This window comes from Drosophila bipectinata, chromosome 2R (genome assembly GCF_030179905.1).
Source record: "Drosophila bipectinata strain 14024-0381.07 chromosome 2R, DbipHiC1v2, whole genome shotgun sequence".
NCBI classification, from domain to species: Eukaryota; Metazoa; Arthropoda; class Insecta; order Diptera; family Drosophilidae; genus Drosophila; species Drosophila bipectinata.
The window spans coordinates 25,188,735-25,206,979 of record NC_091737.1 but is presented as its reverse complement, the minus strand read 5'-3'; the positions used below and the strand labels follow the sequence as shown (position 1 = coordinate 25,206,979).

The following is an 18,245-nucleotide window of genomic DNA, read 5'->3' as shown; positions in this document are numbered from 1 at the left end:
GTATCAAATGCAATGTGATTAAAATAAGCTTAGCTAACATACACAAAGCACAGAAATGTTTTATTTTACTTTTGAAATACATCTAACTTAAAATAAATAAACTGGGCACACTGTTCTTGACTTCGATAACTATAATTTGAATTTATGGCGCGGAACTAATAATTATTTACTTTATTTCTACCACTTTGTCTATAATTGTTGTAATTTCGTCTTCTGTTCTTGCCGCGTTTCTCTTCCCTGGACCTTGTATCTGCTTCCAAACTCCCTCGTAGGTTCTGACATTCTGGTAATTCTGAATATTGCTGCTGCAATGATGAGAGCTCCGGGAGCCGGCACTTTTGGCACTCCTCCCATCGGCTGAACTTATTAACATTCCGATCGCACGTATCGGTGGCGAACAGCATGCATTCGTCGGCACAAAAGTTGTAGAACCAAAAATTTCCAATAATTGTTTGATTAAAGCATCGAGACTGCTCAGTTTGTAGCATCTGGAAGCATTTGTTTACCAGTGATGTATCTAATCCGCCTCCTCCAGAGGTATACAAGTCTTGGGGGCTGTGGGTTTTCTGCCTCGACCATGGATCTCGCTGTAAATCTTCTTCGGGAGTGTCAAACCTTTCACCATATTTTCTTTTATAGGAATTAGCAGGACTTTGTCCTCGCCAGTTATCTTTTTCGACGTTTCCTGCATTTGTCTGCCATGGCGTCTGCTCCTGAATGTGGTCATCTTGGGAACTTGAAGTCTGCCAGGCACTACGCTCCATATTCTCCAAACGTGAATCATCGAGACGCTGCCAAGAGGGGCGCTCCAGTCTGGCCGGTTGGTTATGGTACGGCTGTGCATTTCGTCCAAGATTGGTTTGACGCTCTAACGGTCTATTGAGTCCCCAGGAACCACTGCTGCCCTTCAGGTTACCGACTTCAAAGCCTCCTAACCCACGACTTTGATCTACTCGAGCTTCATCGTAGTCCGCGAAAGATTCTGCCTCCCTCTCGGGTTGTGGTGCATACATGTTGCTTCCACCACGCCCAGGGGATATTTCTCCATATGGATTCTCCTCATCGCCATTATAGGACCCTGGTAGATTTCCAAGACATACTCTGCCCGAGCAAGGTCGCGATTCCTGAAGTCTTGCGCGATGAACACTCTGACACTTGGCTTCCGATTGGGGATTGAGATACTGTCGCTGGCGCGTCTCATAGCCACTGCCGCAAGAGCCGCTGCAGGGACCCCAAATGCTCCAGGAACCCAGCTGACACTCAGCACGACCCTGCTGCGGTGATTGATAAACGTTCCTACCGAATCCTTGATCTGGGTCTAATTCTGGGTCGATCTCTGGGTCTATGTTCCTCATTATACTGTTCTGGTCACACATCTCACCCTCGCATTCGCGCTCTTCATATTGGGGAACATTACAGTTATAGATCTTGGCTAGCTCCGGTTGTTTGTAGACCCGCCTCCTATACTGCATCCCAGCGCCACATTTTGAGGAGCAGTCACTCCAGCCCGACCAGGGATGTGTAAGACATTCTCTGGGAACATCCGCATCATTATTGGCTAAGCGATATATAAGAAGAAGTCGTTAATGAACAGGGTATTCAGTAGTCCACTTACAATCTTCATCCGCACAACGTCTCTCATAAATTCGCTGACGCTTAATTGTCAGATAGGCCATGGGCTTCATGGGATCTCCGTTTTCATCATAGAAAGGCGAACGTGGATCATTGGGAAAGTCGGAGCGCATGCGTCTAATAACATCCGGAGGAACTTGCGGCTGATCGGGTGACTAGCAAGACAGAACAAAATAAACTTTGTATCAAAAGAAAACTCATAATTAACTACCGTATAGGTGGGACCCGCATCTGTGCCTACATCCCAAGGGTACAACTGGATAACCTTCTCGTCTAACCAGGTGCAGTTCCGCAGACAAAGCTCCAAACCACTTATGCCCACTATCCAGTCTGGCGATGGTTCAATCTTGGAGGCAAAAGAGATCATGTGATGCAACGGATCCACCCTCACAGAGGCTGAGGTCTTGCTGTTTATGTTTGGAAATGAGGGACCGCGAGCCTTGATTATGGTACGTATCTTCTGATCCTTTTAAAATAACTTTAATTAACTTCACATTCAGCCAGCTGGTCATCCTTCAGAATACCTTGAAATTGTTGCTAAACTCTCGCTCTAACAGTCGAGAACTACAGTGTTCTGCATATTGCTTCATAGCCTCGTTGGCCAGGGCTCCGGCTTCCCAAAAACGATAGTCTGCGCTGTGAGCCGCTCCAACCAACTCACAGAATCGTGTTTCCCAGCTGCGAGCAGGAAAATCCCTTGGATGCAGATTTCGCGACCAAACGCCCTCGAAGATTAGCTTTAAAAATGGATGAGACGGATATTACTGGTATCATAAGATCGTTTAGACTGACCTCGTAGCGCGCTTCGTCGCAGGCACAGCATGGGGCCTCCGCAGAAGGTGCCGACGGTTGGCTTTCCACATCGTCCGTGGTCTCAGGGCAGATGCGTCGAGTTAATCCTCCATCGTCCATGTGCCATACATCACGATGCTGCAGAACAGTGGCCCGTATCAGGACGCAACCACTTTCGGGATTTGTGGGTGCCACCCAGGTAAGATGCATGTGGGTTTTTGGATTCGTATTAGTGTTCTCCACCATGTTAATGCAATTTGGACTAAAGCGGGTTTCTATAGTATCACTTAGCTCAAATCGTCCTAGATCATCATTGTAGTTGTAATCTCCGTTCTCGTTCTCCAGAGCCAGAATAAAGCTGATGTACCGATGCCCATTGAATGCATTTAGGGAGACTTAGAAAAACACGAATCTGAGCAACACTCTGAGCAAGACTACATATAAGCTAAGCGCGGCCCTTATCAGCGGCCTTGAAATTCAACAAATTCGCAAGGGCCTCCGATAAGAATTCATGTGCCGCACTTTGTTTAGTAAACAAAAAACATTGCGAAATCTAGTCGGTAGCCTTCAGATTTCTCTCTGAATGTCTAACACTAGTTGAACAATCATGAATGGCCCACGAAGTTCAAGCGCAAGGCCATTGAACTCTCCGCTCACCGTTGTACTCCTGACCGAGAATGTACGTTTCCGGATTACCCGACACGCTTATCACGTAATTTTCATCCACGGGGGACTTGGGCGTGGCCGTATTCGACGGACGCCGTGTGCAAATCAAGGAGTAAACATCTCCAAGGAAAAAAATAAGAAGAACTAGCTCCACGATAGGAGCAGCACATGACCGCCACATTTTCTGTGTTTAGGGAACTTTAGTCGCTTGGACCTTTTAATGCAAGCAACGGTTTGGAACTGAGACGGGGTCCCCAAAATCATTCGCCAAAAGCCAGAAGAGAGAGTCGAATCTGGACTGATAAGCCAGAGTGCGGCTTATTTTTCTGACCCACTGATACAAATATATAGCGCATGGAGCTCTTATCACGCCAATACGCCGGACGCCGGAAAACTGTCCAAACTTGTAAGAGAAAAAACCCAAGGAACTTCTCTTGGAAGACTATAAAGAGTTTAGTTAAATATTTATTGATTCTTTTCAATTAACGCTTATATGTATAAAATTTATGTTTTAGCCACCATACCGACCTCTTCTCTGTGAGTCATATTTGTTCCTCGTTTGCGTCATGGGATCTTCAATATTTCCTGCTATTTCCTCGGGTCTGTAATCTCCTCTCTGGTCAAAGGACTCTCTTGGCGAATCCGGATATCTGGATCTGTAGGTGGGTTCCCTGATTTGGCTAAAGGATTCACCTTCTCCTTCGCCAAATCGAGTTCCAAAATGGGATGAGGTCTTTGGTGTTTCTGAGAATCTGGGTCTGTAGTTCGATTCTTTTGTTTGGCTGTAGGATTCTACTCCGCCCTCACTAAATCGATTATTAATATTAGAGGATACTCTTGAATTGTACGATAATCCCATGGGTTGGCTATTGGGCCCTCTCCATCCTCCTGCTGTCTGACTGTAAATTCTTTCCCCATAATCGTGCATCTGATTGTTTTCCGTGGGCTCCATGTTGTTGTGAGGATGCAAACAGGTCCCCTCACAGGCCATCAAAGTTCGAAAGCGGTTCTTGTTCTCGTCGCAGTTATCGGTCGTGAAGATCTTGCATTCGCGGTCATCGCTATCATAAAACCAGTAGTTGCTTACCACCAAAGGATGGGCAAAGCAAGGATGTTCATAGTCGTATGGCTTTTGAAAGCAGTAGTCCTGCACAACATTGAAGCTATCATTGCCTTCGCTGTTGTTGTCTTCGAAGTTTTGTTGGTTACTGAAAGAACGTCCTCCATCAGGAGATTGGGTACTAAACTCGGATCTTAAATTGGGCGGGGAGTAATCATTGTTGCCATATCCCGGGCGGTTCCCTACTAATTGGTCATTTGTGTAGCTATTAGAGGGGGAGAATCCAGAGTCCAGAGGCTGTCTCCGATTGGAATCATACCCTCTATTGCTAGGTGGGCTATTAAAAGAGTTTCTATCCTGATTGTCTTCCGAGTTATCCCCTATATCGAATGGCGGTCTATTGATATTGTTCAAGTTCGAGTTGAACCCCTTTCTGTTCCAGGTTTGAATACCAGATGACGGATTGGCATTATCCTGCCGGTTGATCCATGTCGGTCTCCGAGGGTCTAAGCCATTCTGCTCTGCTTCGCCGAAAGGATCCGCTTCAGGAAGGCCGTCCATTTCACCAACATCGGGAATTGTGCCACCACAGTTGGGCCCCACACATTCTCTGGTTTCTTCCAGTGGCAGTCGCATCACGGACATACACCTCTGCCTGGCTTGAGGATTATAGAAGTCGCGGGTGCGAGTGGAAATCCCCCTGCCGCAGGTTTTGGAGCACGGTGACCATTGAGTCCATCTGTTGATTTGGCACTCTGCAGATGAACCGCCTCCCAGAGGGCTTTCCATGTCTTTTGCGGAATCTTCATCAGGCAGTTCCTCATCCATTCGACCGCATTGTGTTCCCTGGCATTGGCGAGTCTCTTCCAGTCGAGTCTTGCAGTTGTAGTTGGCTGCAAGGCTGGGATTCTTGTAACTGCGTTGGCGCTGCGAAAGCCCCGCACCACAGCGTGTACTGCACTGTGTCCATTCGTTCCAGGGATGCACAGCACACTCCAAGGGTCCTTCCTGGGCAACTAGTGGACCAATTTAAGATTAATCATCTTTAAATGTTATTATTTTTCTTACCTTCATCACATTCCCGAATGTAAAGCTTTTTTCTGGTTAAGTAAAGAGTGGCTAGTGGCTTTAATGGAACACCTGATGGATCATAAAACGGGGAACGATAGTCACTGGGATATGAGGAGGTTATGCGGCGTATCACATCCGGAGGAATCTGAGGCTGATCCGGTGACTGCAAAAAAGGGAACTTTACATTCCGCACGACTGGTCTTAGCTTTTTTTTTACCATGTAGGATGGTCCTGAATCAGTGCCGATATCCCAGGGAAAAAGGTTCAATACCTTTCGTTCCAGCCAGGTACAGTTGCTCAGACAAAGCTCTAGACCAGCTACCCCCAATATCCAATCTGGTGAAGGGTCTACCTTGGTGGCCAGCGAAATCTGATGGTGAATAGGATCTACTCGTGCATTGGCCAGGGTAGTGCCCCAGACGTTCAACCGATGAGATATTCCAGGAGCTTTTATTAAAGTGCGTACATTGCCATTCTGAAGAACCGACAACGATTCGAGTGAGAAAAGTTTAAGCTTTAAGATTTTAAAAGACCCACCTGCGTGTTTTCTCTAATTTCGTTTTCCAGGGTCTTGGTGGAGCCGTGCTCGGCCATTTCCTGCACTCCCTGACTAGCTCGTCCTCCGTAGGCCCAGTACCGATAGCTGTTGCTATGAGAAGCTCCAATTACTTCACCGAATCGGGTCCTCCAAGCCTCGGCGGGAAAGTATTTGGCGTGAGTATTCCTGTTCCATTTTCGTTCTAGAACGATCTGTAAACACATTTTTTTAACTCCTCCACTGATATAATCCTCTGACTCTTCCTCCCCACGGAACTAACCTCATACTTGGCCTCATCACAAGCACAGCAGGTTTCCAGAGGTGGCGTCAAGATGTTAAGCTCATCGATCTCTTCGGGACAAATCCGCTTGGTCAAGAACCCATCGTCGATAAACCAAACATCGCGATGTTGGACAATGCCGGCCTTGATCAACACGCACCCACTTTCGGAATGACGTGGTGCCACCCAGGACACCTTAATGCTGTTCTTGGCGTTTGTGTTGGTACTCTCCACCATATTCTCACAACCTGAGGCAAACCTAGTGTCCGTTGTGCTAAAAAGCTCAAAGTGACCAGTCGTATCCACGCCACTTAAACTAAGAGATGGATCCTCGCTCTCTATGACCAGAGTGAAGCTGAGGAATTTCAAATTTATTGGACAGGATAACGAAACTAGGAAACGTATATTTTTCTTTACAAAATGTGAATGGACATGATGCTATTCTATCCTTACCATTGTACTGATGATCTGGAATGTAGGTTTCTGGATTGCCATCAATAAGAATCTGAAAATTGTCATCTACCGCGGATCGTTCACCATTAGCGCCTTGAGGCACTCGATCGCAGGCTCCCCTCACTTCGTAGGCCAGAAAAAGGATCAGAAATATCCGGCGTAGCATTTCTTCTCGATTTGCGAAATCCCGATGCGAACACATTCAGAGCTCAAAGACAACTGGCCAAAAATTGATCGAGTCGCCGCCTCCATTAATCGATGTGCGCTTCAATTTATCAATTATCCCCTTAGTCTGATTGATTGAGTTGCCGCCAATTAAGAGTCCCTTGTTTTTGTGGCACGCTCTCCATTTAACGTCTCAGTTCTGAGTTCTTTGAACTTGGAAGCGGGCAAAAATCACTGGGAAAGTGTTCAAAGTTATACAACAGATCTGGGTCAATGACAAACTCATAGGGAAGGGAAATAGACCTTTTTTGGTTTATTAATTAGAGCAGTCAGTACGCCATATAACATAGAGTAAGCTATACAGAGCTCTTTAGCATCCCTAAAGTAAAACTTTTGAAAGTTAATCCAGAATATTTGAAATATCATTTTTCTATGTGATTACATAATTGGATTACAATTAATACTTATTACAGCTAAAGAATCTTAATTTCGGGTACAGTCACCACCTGTCGGGATCGTCGTTGCTGGTCAGCAAGCAGGGCATCATCACACACTTCTCTATTCGAACCCGGTCCTTGCACTTGAAGCTCATGTCCGTGTTGAGGAGGGTGCGGGTGCGCTGGCGTACAGCATTGTCGCCACAAGTGGCGGTGCACGGCGTCCAGGCAGACCACTCCGAATAGCGACACTCATCTCGCTCAGGCACCGGATGGACCTTCACCACGTGCCTTCTCTCGCCGAAACCGCGACTGCTTATGGAATACATGTCGTCGCATCTCTGATAGCAGCGGTCCAGACGTACCAAGTGCTTGGGACATGAACGACCGCCGTATTTGGGAGTTCTCAAGACACGACGCGTTCGCAGCTGGTAACCATCGCCGCAGGTGGCATTGCATATGTGGGACACCCATTCGGAGACCAGGCAATCAACTGGCGGACGGCCATCGTGCTGCAGCTCCTGCTTGTGACGCGGCACGCGACAAGTGTCTTCGCACTCCTCCTTCGACTTAAACTTGTTGCGGTTGGTGTCGCACCGGTCCGACCAGTAGATGGCGCAGTGGTCACTCACGTGGTCATAATACCAGAAGTTTACCACATCGCTGTCCCGGCAGGGACTATCCGTCAGCTGATCGTAGCAGAAACCTGGTACGATGGTGTCGCAGCTGGGATTCGTGCAGTTCACCTCCTCCTGCAACTTGATGTGGCGACAGGGATCCGGACCATCATAGTTGGGATCTTCCACTCCGTAGACCTGATTGTTATTCCAGACCTTGCGAATGCGTTGGCGCTTTCCATGTCCACCACAAGGAGCTGAGCAGGGTGAAAAGTCAGACCAAGGAGTCACTCCACAAACAGGCGGGATAAAGTCCTCCCGGTGCTGGCTGTAGCTTTCAAAATTGCGGAATATCGAACGCTTCTCCGCAGAGCCTCCATTTTCGCCACCAGACTGTTCCTCTTCCGGATCACCGCCTCCATCAGCACCGTTCTCGATGTCACCACCGCACTCCATAGCCTCGCAGACCTTTGTTTCCTGCAGTCGCACCTTGCTCGCCTTCTGGCACTTCTTTTTGGCCTTCTTGTTGAGATAATGGCGGGATCGCGTCATCTCGCCGGTGCCACAGGTCACCGTGCAGGAGGACCACTCGCTCCATTCCGACAGGCCGCATTGCGGATCATCGTAGCCACCCGGGGGAGTGCCACCGGTTTCCTGTTGAGCCTCGACTTCTTCCTCATTGAAACTGGCACACTTGCGACCCACACAGTTCTTCTCCTCGCGGAGGGCATTGTTGCAACGATGGCGCTACGAAATAGGATAATGATAAGGACCCCTGAAGTAGCACACAACCTCAACTCACCGAGGCCAGCACGGGGTTCTTGAATTCACGTGTCCTGTATTGCTTTCCGGGTCCGCACTTGGTGGTGCACTCATCCCATTTAGACCACGCCTCGGTGGCGCACTCAGGCGGTAGTTGTTCCGCTGGGAATCAAAATTTTATAAATTATGGTATACTAGCAGTTGAAGTTCTCTTACAATCCGTTGATTCGCAGTTCTTTTCGTACAGGCGTCGCCGGTTAATGTGCAAGGTGGCCAGAGGCTTCATCTGGGCGCCAGTGGGATCGTAGAAGGGTGACCGTAGATCATTGGGATAGTTGGACTTGATGCGACGGATAACATCTGGCGGAACTTGTGGTTGATCTGCTGACTGTTAACATAACCATTTTCAGCTTGATTTGTTTATTAAAAGAAATGCAAATACTAACCATGTAAGAAGGTCCACTATCTGTGCCCGCATCCCAAGGATAGAGATTGTGCACTTTGTTTTCCACCCAGGAACAGTTAGGCAAACACAACTCCAGACCAGAAACACCCACTATCCAATCCGGCGAGGGATCCACCATGGAGACCAGCGATATCAGGTGGTGACTGGAATCCACACGGAAAACAGCGAACGTCTTGCCCGTAACATTCGGATAAGCTATGCCCCGGGCCTTGATGATTGTCCGGATGTGTTCGCTCTGATCCTTCAGCTCGCTCTCCAGGGTACGGGTGGAGCCGTGTTCGGCCACCTCCCGCAGTCCCTCACTGGCTAACTCCCCGTACTGCCAGAATCTGTAGTCTATGGTATGGGATGCCCCAATGATGTCGCTGAATCTGGTACGCCAGCTATTGGCCGGAAAATCCTTGGGATGCGTGTGCCGCGACCATTTGCCCTCAAAGGTGAGCTTTAAATAACGCTATTATTTGTTGAATCTCTTTAGATATTTTAGGTATTCTTACCTCATATTTGGCTTCATCACAGGCACAGCAAGGATCCATGATGCTGGGCTGAGTGTCAATGTCGTCCACCTCCTCCTCACACATCCTTTTGGTGAGAAAACCATCGTCCATGAACCACACATCCCGGTGCTGCAGTACTGTTGCCCTCAGCAGGATGCATCCTTGTCCTGGTGTGGAAGGAGCGACCCAAACCAAATCCACCCGGGTTTTAATATTCGTGTTTGTGTTCTCCACTAGATTGGCACACCTCGGGCTAAAACGAGTCTCGGCCAGATCGCTTATTTCCCAGGTGCCCACTGCATTCGGATTGTCCTCGCTCTCTCCAGTTTCCAGATCCAGAGCCAACATGAAGCTCACAAACGACAGGCCGCCAAAGGCACTGAGAGTAACTGTGTTTAAGGAATTATTTAGGTTACTCCCTAAATATAATTTTATGGAAAAGACCCAACTAACCATTATATTTCTGTCCAGGCACGTAGCTGTGGGCATTTCCGCCCACGGATAACACAAAGTTATCGTCCACCGGTGATTTGGCTGCAGTAGTTCCCGACGGCGACCGGTTACAGGCCTCGATCCTTGCCAAGGCCAGAACCACAAGAAGGACCGGCAGGACCCTCATTCTGACGAGCTACTGGAATAAGAATTAGGGACAAGTTATGCGGCGCAAAACTATTTCTGGTATTTCAGTTTCCAGGCTGTTAATTGTCTTAATTATCCGCCTTCGTATCAAATGCCAATGGCAGCCATTGGGACCCAGTTCCTGCACTGAAATGAACTTGAAATACTAAACGCAGCCTTCAATTAGAGAGCTCCATGTGATATCGAATTCACCATATTGCACTAGCATAGACATCTATTTTTAAACTGACACTTTCCATTTCCTTTGAGAACCGAATCACAGTAATCCAATTGCCATGCGGAACTTGATGTTGTGTACCCTTTGAATAATAAATCGTATCTCGCATTATTATATGTACATACTTGTATGTACTATAAAGAGCGACTACGTCACTGATTAAATTCAATTGAAAAACGCGCCGTCTGCCTCAAGCAAAATAATAGCCAAAAAGGGTGAAAAAATAACGATTTCCCTAGATTTCATCATTAAAGTCACTTTTAGGGTTTCTTTTTAGTTACTAATATATGTACATTCTAACCTGTTTTCACTTGTTAACCACTTACTATAGCTTAGTATCTGTGACTGGTATTTAATGTATTTTGGGTATCTCTTAGATACTTTTTGGCACTTGTACAGCTTAGTATTGATGGGCCATTTAGCTCTAGATTTTAGAAACTGATGTATATAAATAAGAAACCTCCAACTCGTAGGGCACTCGGACCGCAACTGAATGCAAATTCACACGAGCCGAGTCCGATTATTGGACAGACGACGTGCATCATTACGGGCCCGACGACTGCAAGGGTGAGTGGCTTATGGAGAGCACTACGGAGAGCCCCATTGCTCTACTTTGGCCCCACATTTAGCTTGGATTCCTCTTTGTGGGAGGCTTCGGGTTTGTTTATATTATTCTTTTATGTTTTTGTTCGCTCATTCTAAACAAAATCGCAAAAATCCGGATCAAGCAATCCATGACATTATGGAGTCATGGAGCTAGACTGTCGTGCTTGAGATTTATCATTATTTGTAAAATCGTATAAGCGAATACCCGGTTTTTTCTACAATTTCCAGCCGACATATATTTGATTAGTGAATTCTTTCGAAATTTTAAATAGTTTTTCGCATTCAAAATAACAAAAACAAAACTCGCGCAGTTTTCCAAAAAATAAATATTTGGTAAAGCTATCATGTCTTCTCTACTAAACGCTGCTTCAAATGTTAGGGGTAAGTAGGTTCATAAGAAAAAGCCGTTTGTTCATTGTTGCGAGATCCGGTTCATAGAAAATCGAGCCTCCAGGCTGCGTGCTCAACAATTGGCTGAAAAGCCACAGACTCGGACCGTCACCTGGGTGAGTAACTTTTTTTTTTGATGTCTGGATGTGCAATGGGAAATACCTTTCCGTTCCATAGTCGAACGCTCCCTCACGTCCTGGAGGATTTGGCAAGCCCGATCCTTGCCCACCGCAGGGATTACCGGCATCGCTTCTACGCAACAGTAGCCGTATTCCGACCCGTAGAGTTCCGGGCGTGAGAACTTCAAGGCCCACATCGCCTATGGGTTCCCTCCGGGGCTCATCCCCAGATCGGGTGAGTATCTGCTCGCTGCCCAACCATTTGGAGGAAAAAGCCAGCCCGAAGCGGAAGGCGCTTGTGGCAGGAGATGGCGACTTGCAGATTTCAAACCAAAAGGATAAAACTAGTTCCCTAGAAGTACTCAACGACCAGACGGACTTTAAGCCCGTAAATAAGCGAGTGCGGTTAGACTTACAGCCACAACATTCGGCTGCAAAGGATGTCATTTTGCCTAAAAATAGTAAGTAGTTCCAAACTTTTTTCTTTATATGATTAATACTATGAAAATTCGTTTCGTTAAGAGGGCGCCAAACCCTCAATCTTACGCAAACGTACTACCATTGTGAAGACCGATCGCGCCCATCATCGCGTTTTAGATTTAAACAAACTCCGAGTTGTCGATGTCCAGCAAAAGAAGCTGGAGAATATGCAGTCGGAATTCATGGCAAAAATCCGGTCATTGGGAATTCTAGCCAAGGAGCATAGAGGCACATACAAGTTTGTGGCCATGGTGGTCAACGATAATTGCAAGTTGGTGGTGCATGAGGATGACATGCTGCGCCTGCCCAGAAACATCCGTAAGTTATAGAAAATAAATTGAATACAAATTTTAGAAAATGTTTTCTTTAGCCGTCGAGAGTGTTAATGACTTAAAACACAGATGTAGAAATATTGTGGATACAGGCTTTATGATGTTTTACGATTTCATGCCCATTATACAGCACTCCAAGAGCGACAAGGAGGCACAGGAAAATCGTGAAGTGCTACGCGCTCAACTTAAATCCGCTGTGGTAGGTCCTTACACCTCATACTCAGGAAGCGCTGAGCCCATTCACATCCTTATCTGTTAACAGAACCGTAGAATAAACAGCGTGATCGAAGAGATTGACGAGCTGTGCCGAACAAAGGGCAAGAGAGACGAAGCCCCCAACAGTACGTTGTACCGCGAAATGAATGAGTTGCGCGTTCAGAAGACGAACATGGAGACTCGATACTTCGATCTGAAGAAGGAACTAATAGATCAAATTAATCAGCAAAAAGCCGATTGTGACGCCAAGATGGCGGTGGAGATTTCAGTCCGTGATCATAAAGTCTCGGAATTGAGAAAGTCCCTGCGACGCAGCGAGGATCTGGTTGCAGAGTTGAATATACGTTTATCGGAAAAGGATGATGACCTAAAGACCAGCAACCAAACTATTTTAACATTGCAGTCTGAAAACGACGAGCTTGTTAGGGTGTAAGTGAAAAACATCATACATAAAATGATAAAAATTTATAAAAATTAATTTTTTAAGCAACAACCGCATTCAAAAGAGTATGGAGGACACTAACCTTGGATTAGAACGTGCGAACAAGACGGTCGCGAATCTCGAGGAGAAAATCTCGTACTTGCGAGATGAACTGAAAGAAGCCCGAGAGTTAATTGTCAATCTGCAAAAGCGTCCAGATCCCTTGGACGACAAGAGTATGGGCGAGAAAGATGTGATCATCGCTGACCTTAAGTTGCAGCTCCAAAATTTCGAGCATCACCGGAACATGATGCAAAAACAAGTTAACGCTGCTGTGAAGCAAGTGGCAGAGTTTGATGAGTTGAACGCCAAGTACCAGAGCTCCGCTACTCAATTGAAGTAAGTGGATTCATGTTTAAACATATTTAATGCGTATATCCCAAAACGTATGATCTGTTCTTCCAGTGAGCTCCGCGAGCAGCTGAGGAACTCTGAAGCTAAACGTATCATCCACGCTCGAAACGAGGAGCAACTGCGCAAGGATTTAGAAAAGTTGCGCGATCAATCCAGTCGGGATCAGAAAATGCTCTCCCTACGCAGCGACATGATCAATGACCTTCAAGACAACGAGAGGGATTGTCAGCTCAAAATCGATAAAATGTACAAAGAAATAAAATCCGTTGAAGAGGTCCGGGTCTCTGAATCAGGATCCGTTCTTATGTTTATACTTATTTCTCGTTGCAGGTAAAGAAGAACCTGACCCTGAAAGAGAAGGAGTTCCGCAACCTTTTCGGAACCCTAACATTTAAGCAGAAGGAGCTTAGACGACAGGATCACGCCATCAAGTTGATGAAGGAGGAAAATTCAAGGATTATATCGCGGCAGACCAAACAGAAGGAACGAAATACTGCCATGCAGGCGGAGATAATTAATCTCAAGAAAATAATGTGAGTTTTGAATAAAACTAATATTTTAATCGGATTTAAATATATTTTTTTTAAATATTTATTTCTATAAAACAGTAAAATTAATAGATAATGTATCCTACTTTCTGTAAAAGATTTTAATACCAGATTAAATATAAAATGACACATATTTCAATAGGTCTATTGATTAAGAAAAGGTTTGCTAATTTGCTATTACTTTCTAAAAGTATCTCGGAAGATACATCACTATGCTAGGACCTGATCCGGAGCCATGAGTTCATTTTTAATGAAGATTACACTTTAGGCTCCTGGCATTTATTTCCAAAATTCCCAAAGTAAGTAATGGCAAATTCAGCGAACTTTTTAGTGTATTTTATAAGAATAACCATTTGGAACTAACATTTATTTGTTGCAGATTTAAGTATGCGAAGTTAGTTATTGGTACGAACGGTCAGAAATCTTTTGAGGTTGTGCCAGGTGAGTGTAATGATTATTGTTACTTTGGTGCTGCATTGACCCAAATTAAAGACTTAGAGGACGCTTCTATTAATGCACCGAGGCTGCAGCCACAGCCGCACCCACACCCACCGCAGCGCCGGCATCGGTCCATGTCCCTGTCGCATGGAAGAAGTTTCTTTGATCCACTGCAGCGCTTTCACGAACAGCAACAGCAGCTTCTGCAACGACAACGTCGCTCCACAGACAGCCCCAGAAGAATGCATCAGCATAACCAAGAAGACCGGCAGCAAAATCCGCTAAATATTCCCGCTCCTCAGCAACATTCATCCCAGCAAAATAATCAACAAAATCATCATCTTCACCGTCGACACCGACGTCACCACCGTAACTAATACGGAAATTATTAAGATAGCTTACCAAAATTTGTTGTGATAGTTTGCCAACTGGCATTTGTTTGGTTTTCACCCAGTAAACGTTCTTTAAAGAAATCAGATTTATTTGTCTTAAATGCGGCTAGATGAATAGAAAAGGGGGGCCGGTCATCGATTGGTCCGCAAATCTATAAACTAGAACAGTTAATTGAAATGATTTATATTTTGAGGACAGCGCCGCTTAACAAGTACGACCTTGATTATGAGACGGCAGTTTGCAACTTGTTTTCTGTTCTATGGTAAAATTTAATTATTTTTAGTTATTTGTACATAAAAATATTGACAACTTTTGCTTCATATTTTGTCAAAAAAAATTGTTGTGATATCAGATTTTTACCAGCTGCTGTGGGATCGTCGGAATTTAAAGCTCAACTGTGTCTCGTAGGTTTCCTAGCGGATAATCTTCGATGCGCCAGTTAGTCACATCAAGCAGCTTGTTAAAGACGGTTCTACTGAAAAGAAAACACGGCACCCACTACTTTGGCAGTATTCCACGGTAGTATAAGATGTTCCAAAAACTCTCATAAAAAAGTTGAATTTGTGTGGTGCTGGTTGCAGTTTAAATAAGTGCAGGAGATAAAATTCAAGAATTACGTCCATTAAGTGTTAAAGCATGCTACATGTTTATATCATCATGATAAGAGCATATTTTGATAAGAAAATCCCCCAAAAAGGGGAACTTAAATCTTCTGTCAACAGCTTTCGTTTAGATGCTAGAATTGGGTTGAAGAATTTTTGTTAATACTACGCCTTGAACTGCTAAGTAACACGATAAGGCAGATTCTTCAGACAATGCTATAATTTGTAGACGATGCACATTGGTTCTGGATCTTGAAAATATGCAAGACATTTCAGTTTTGGTGATTAATGGACGCGTTGAACTCTAACGATTGCAATTTTTCATATCAGTCAACAGCAGCAAGAGTCATAAATTTTAAAATTTGGAGATAGCTCAAGAAAACATTTAATAATTAATTGTCGTATGCAGATTTATTTTGTTTAAAAGGAAATTTGTTATAAAAAAATGTACGGATTTCTTACGGAAGAAAGTATTATTAATTAATTATTAAGTATTATTAAATAATAATTATTAAATTCTGGTATAACTTAGTTTTATTATATGTTACTTTGCTTCTGAGCTTGTGTTTTGTCTAGTTGCTTGCATTAAATTTATTGTCTTGTACCTTGAATCAGCCCTAATCCTTAAATATGGATGATGCAGAGTATCAGAAACTGAGCTGTAACGTGGAAGGATCGAGGCAAGAACAATCAGGATCTGGAACGGCTGTTATTTATACCTCAGCCGGAGAAGAAGTGCGTTAAAATAGCTAAAACTCCCTCTAATTAAATGTTTATTAATTTTAATTTAATATTCAGCTTACCATAAACTGTGATATTGTTCATGAAATGGAATCTCAGACTTCAACTCAAAGAGACAAGTGGGGCAAAGGCGTGGAGTTTCTCTTCTCCTGCATAGCCCTGTCCGTGGGTTTGGGAAATGTCTGGAGATTTCCATTCATAGCTCTGGAGAATGGTGGGGGTGCCTTCCTTATACCCTATGTGATAGTGCTCCTGTTGATTGGTCGACCTGTTTACTATCTGGAGGTGATCATTGGACAGTTTTCGAGTCGTGGCTGTATCAGAGCTTTCGACATGGCTCCCATAATGAAGGGTAAACTATTGATAGAGTTTAAAGATGATATTTAAAAGAGAAAATTTCTTAAAAAGGGATAGCTTATGGCCAAGTTTATTCGACTGCTCTGGCCACCACCTATTATGCCTGCATTATGGCCCTGACTATACGTTATTTGGTGGCCAGTTTTTCCGAAATCCTGCCCTGGACTTACTGCCTGGCGGAGTGGGGTAGTAGCTGTGTGGCCACTGCAGCTTCTTTGGAAAATAATTCATTTGTTTCCCAAGGAGTTTCCTCAGCAGAGCTTTTTTTTACGTAAGTTTTTTTGCTTTACCCATGAAAATATTTTTAATAGGAACCTTTAATTGCAGACAAACTGTTCTAAGAGAACCCGAAACTCTGGAGGAGAGTGGCTTGGGAACACCTAGCTGGGATTTGGTACTCTGTCTCATGGCCACCTGGTTGATCATTGCCACTATCCTGTGCCGCGGAATTCGTAGTTCTGGAAAGGCATCTTATTTCCTAGCCCTATTTCCGTATGTGATTATGTTTATCCTACTCATCAGAGCGGTTACCTTGCCAGGAGCTTGGCGGGGCATTGTGTACTTCTTGGAGCCACAATGGTCCCAGCTTCTGAGTCCCCATGTCTGGTATGCGGCTATAACTCAAATGTTCTTTTCATTGGCCATCTGCTTTGGTACTCTTGTGATGTACGCCTCCTTCAATGATTTCCACAAAAATGTTCACAAGTAAGTTAAAAAAAATCTAATATTTGCTAAATAAATCTAATTGTTGTCTTTATAGAGATGTAATTATTATAACCACTATTGATTCGCTGACCTCCATTCTGGCTGGATGCATCATTTTTGGGATTCTGGGCAATCTGGCCTATGAGACAAATACCAGTGACATATCTCAAGTCGTCAAGGGCGGAGCTGGCCTGGCTTTCATCTCGTATCCCGAAGCCATTGCTAAGTTCAAGTACCTGCCCCAGTTGTTCTCCGTTCTATTCTTCTTCATGCTGTTGGTGTTGGGCATCGGATCCAACATTGGCATGGCCAGCTGTGTGATCAACGTGGTCAAAGATCGCTTCACCCACCTGCCGCACTGGCTTCTGGCTGTAGGTGCCTCCCTGATTGGATTCCTGTGCGGCTTGGTTTACATGACCCCGGGCGGCCAGTTCGTATTGAACCTGGTGGATTTTTATGGTTGCACGTTTATAGCTCTGGTATTGGCGATTGCTGAGCTCCTGGCAGCTGGTTGGGTTTACGGCGTCAAGCGCATTTGCAGCGACATTGAGTTTATGTTGAACATAAAAACTAGCTTCTACTGGCGCATCTGCTGGGCCATCATTGCCCCTGGCTTAATGTTTCTGGTCTTGGTGTACATGCTCTTCAGCTATGAGCCGCTCACCTACCGTGGAGTGCAGTATCCACCGGCCTACTACATGGCAGGATGGGCCATTTGGGCACTGGGGGTGTTGCAACTACCCTTCTGGGCTGTGTACACCATATATCATCAGCCTGGCAAGACTTTTTCCAGTGTAAGTATATTTTATGCACTTTAAGAACTTCATCTAAACGGCAACCTATATCCACAGAAACTACGAATGTCCTTGCAACCCACTGCGGACTGGGGCCCCTTGCAGAGTCAAGAGTATGAGGCATATATGCTTCACCGAAAACGTGAATCGGAACTGAAATCACAACGTGGCTCGTATATTTTCGACAATATCTTTGGCTGAAAGAACACACCTTTATGGATTTTTAATTTTACGCTTTATTGTTAAGACCAAACGCCTCAAAAACGTTTGTTTTTGCTTCAAGCTTTTAGCTTAAATTGTGACCAAAAATTTCTAACATTCTTTAATTAATATAATTTTCTTAGGCCTTAGGCTTAGCATAAGCATTGAAATTTTAGGTTATCTAAATAATTAAATT

At 44.8% G+C, this 18,245-nt stretch overlaps 5 protein-coding genes across 9 annotated transcripts; 2 read left to right on the top strand and 3 right to left on the bottom strand.

The window, feature by feature from the left end:
* Positions 1-18: 18 nt before the first annotated feature.
* LOC108119012 (spondin-1) lies at positions 19-3,316 on the bottom strand. Its single transcript, XM_017231973.3, has 6 exons — positions 3,082-3,316; positions 2,425-2,819; positions 2,157-2,369; positions 1,844-2,098; positions 1,616-1,787; positions 19-1,558 (listed from the first exon to the last, which is right to left on the bottom strand). The coding sequence occupies exons 1-6, from the start codon at positions 3,269-3,271 to the stop codon at positions 156-158; spliced, it is 2,628 nt and encodes an 875-aa protein (XP_017087462.3). The 5' UTR covers positions 3,272-3,316; the 3' UTR covers positions 19-155.
* A 285-nt stretch (positions 3,317-3,601) lies between these two features.
* Positions 3,602-6,658, bottom strand: LOC122321830 (spondin-1). The gene is made up of 6 exons (XM_070278345.1): positions 6,493-6,658; positions 6,040-6,431; positions 5,759-5,971; positions 5,439-5,696; positions 5,219-5,384; positions 3,602-5,166 (listed from the first exon to the last, which is right to left on the bottom strand). Exons 1-6 carry the CDS (start codon positions 6,656-6,658, stop codon positions 3,602-3,604), a joined length of 2,760 nt encoding a protein of 919 aa, XP_070134446.1.
* A 289-nt stretch (positions 6,659-6,947) lies between these two features.
* Positions 6,948-10,971, bottom strand: LOC108119016 (spondin-1). 2 transcript variants are annotated; one of them, XM_017231980.3, is made up of 7 exons: positions 10,619-10,971; positions 9,890-10,067; positions 9,437-9,825; positions 8,920-9,381; positions 8,690-8,861; positions 8,514-8,635; positions 6,948-8,458 (listed from the first exon to the last, which is right to left on the bottom strand). In XM_017231980.3, the coding sequence occupies exons 2-7, from the start codon at positions 10,053-10,055 to the stop codon at positions 7,157-7,159; spliced, it is 2,613 nt and encodes an 870-aa protein (XP_017087469.3). In that variant the 5' UTR covers positions 10,056-10,067; positions 10,619-10,971; the 3' UTR covers positions 6,948-7,156. The 2 variants fall into 2 exon arrangements, with proteins under 2 accessions (XP_017087469.3, XP_070134247.1); XM_070278146.1 differs by having other exon boundaries at positions 9,890-10,064.
* A 103-nt stretch (positions 10,972-11,074) lies between these two features.
* On the top strand, positions 11,075-14,734 carry salto. 4 transcript variants are annotated; one of them, XM_070278147.1, is made up of 11 exons: positions 11,075-11,279; positions 11,337-11,404; positions 11,466-11,868; positions 11,930-12,205; positions 12,258-12,418; positions 12,482-12,864; positions 12,923-13,255; positions 13,322-13,544; positions 13,601-13,803; positions 14,198-14,259; positions 14,311-14,734. In XM_070278147.1, exons 1-11 carry the CDS (start codon positions 11,243-11,245, stop codon positions 14,631-14,633), a joined length of 2,472 nt encoding a protein of 823 aa, XP_070134248.1. In that variant the 5' UTR covers positions 11,075-11,242; the 3' UTR covers positions 14,634-14,734. The 4 variants fall into 4 exon arrangements, with proteins under 4 accessions (XP_070134248.1, XP_070134250.1, XP_070134249.1 ...); XM_070278148.1 differs by lacking the exons at positions 14,198-14,259; positions 14,311-14,734 and adding an exon at positions 13,961-13,988 and having other exon boundaries at positions 11,076-11,279; XM_070278149.1 differs by lacking the exons at positions 11,930-12,205; positions 12,258-12,418 and having other exon boundaries at positions 12,720-12,864.
* A 37-nt stretch (positions 14,735-14,771) lies between these two features.
* LOC108119020 (sodium-dependent nutrient amino acid transporter 1) lies at positions 14,772-18,124 on the top strand. The gene is made up of 8 exons (XM_070278150.1): positions 14,772-14,911; positions 15,002-15,698; positions 15,867-15,986; positions 16,050-16,344; positions 16,401-16,620; positions 16,677-17,054; positions 17,110-17,848; positions 17,906-18,124. Exons 3-8 carry the CDS (start codon positions 15,882-15,884, stop codon positions 18,047-18,049), a joined length of 1,881 nt encoding a protein of 626 aa, XP_070134251.1. The 5' UTR covers positions 14,772-14,911; positions 15,002-15,698; positions 15,867-15,881; the 3' UTR covers positions 18,050-18,124.
* Positions 18,125-18,245: the final 121 nt, after the last annotated feature.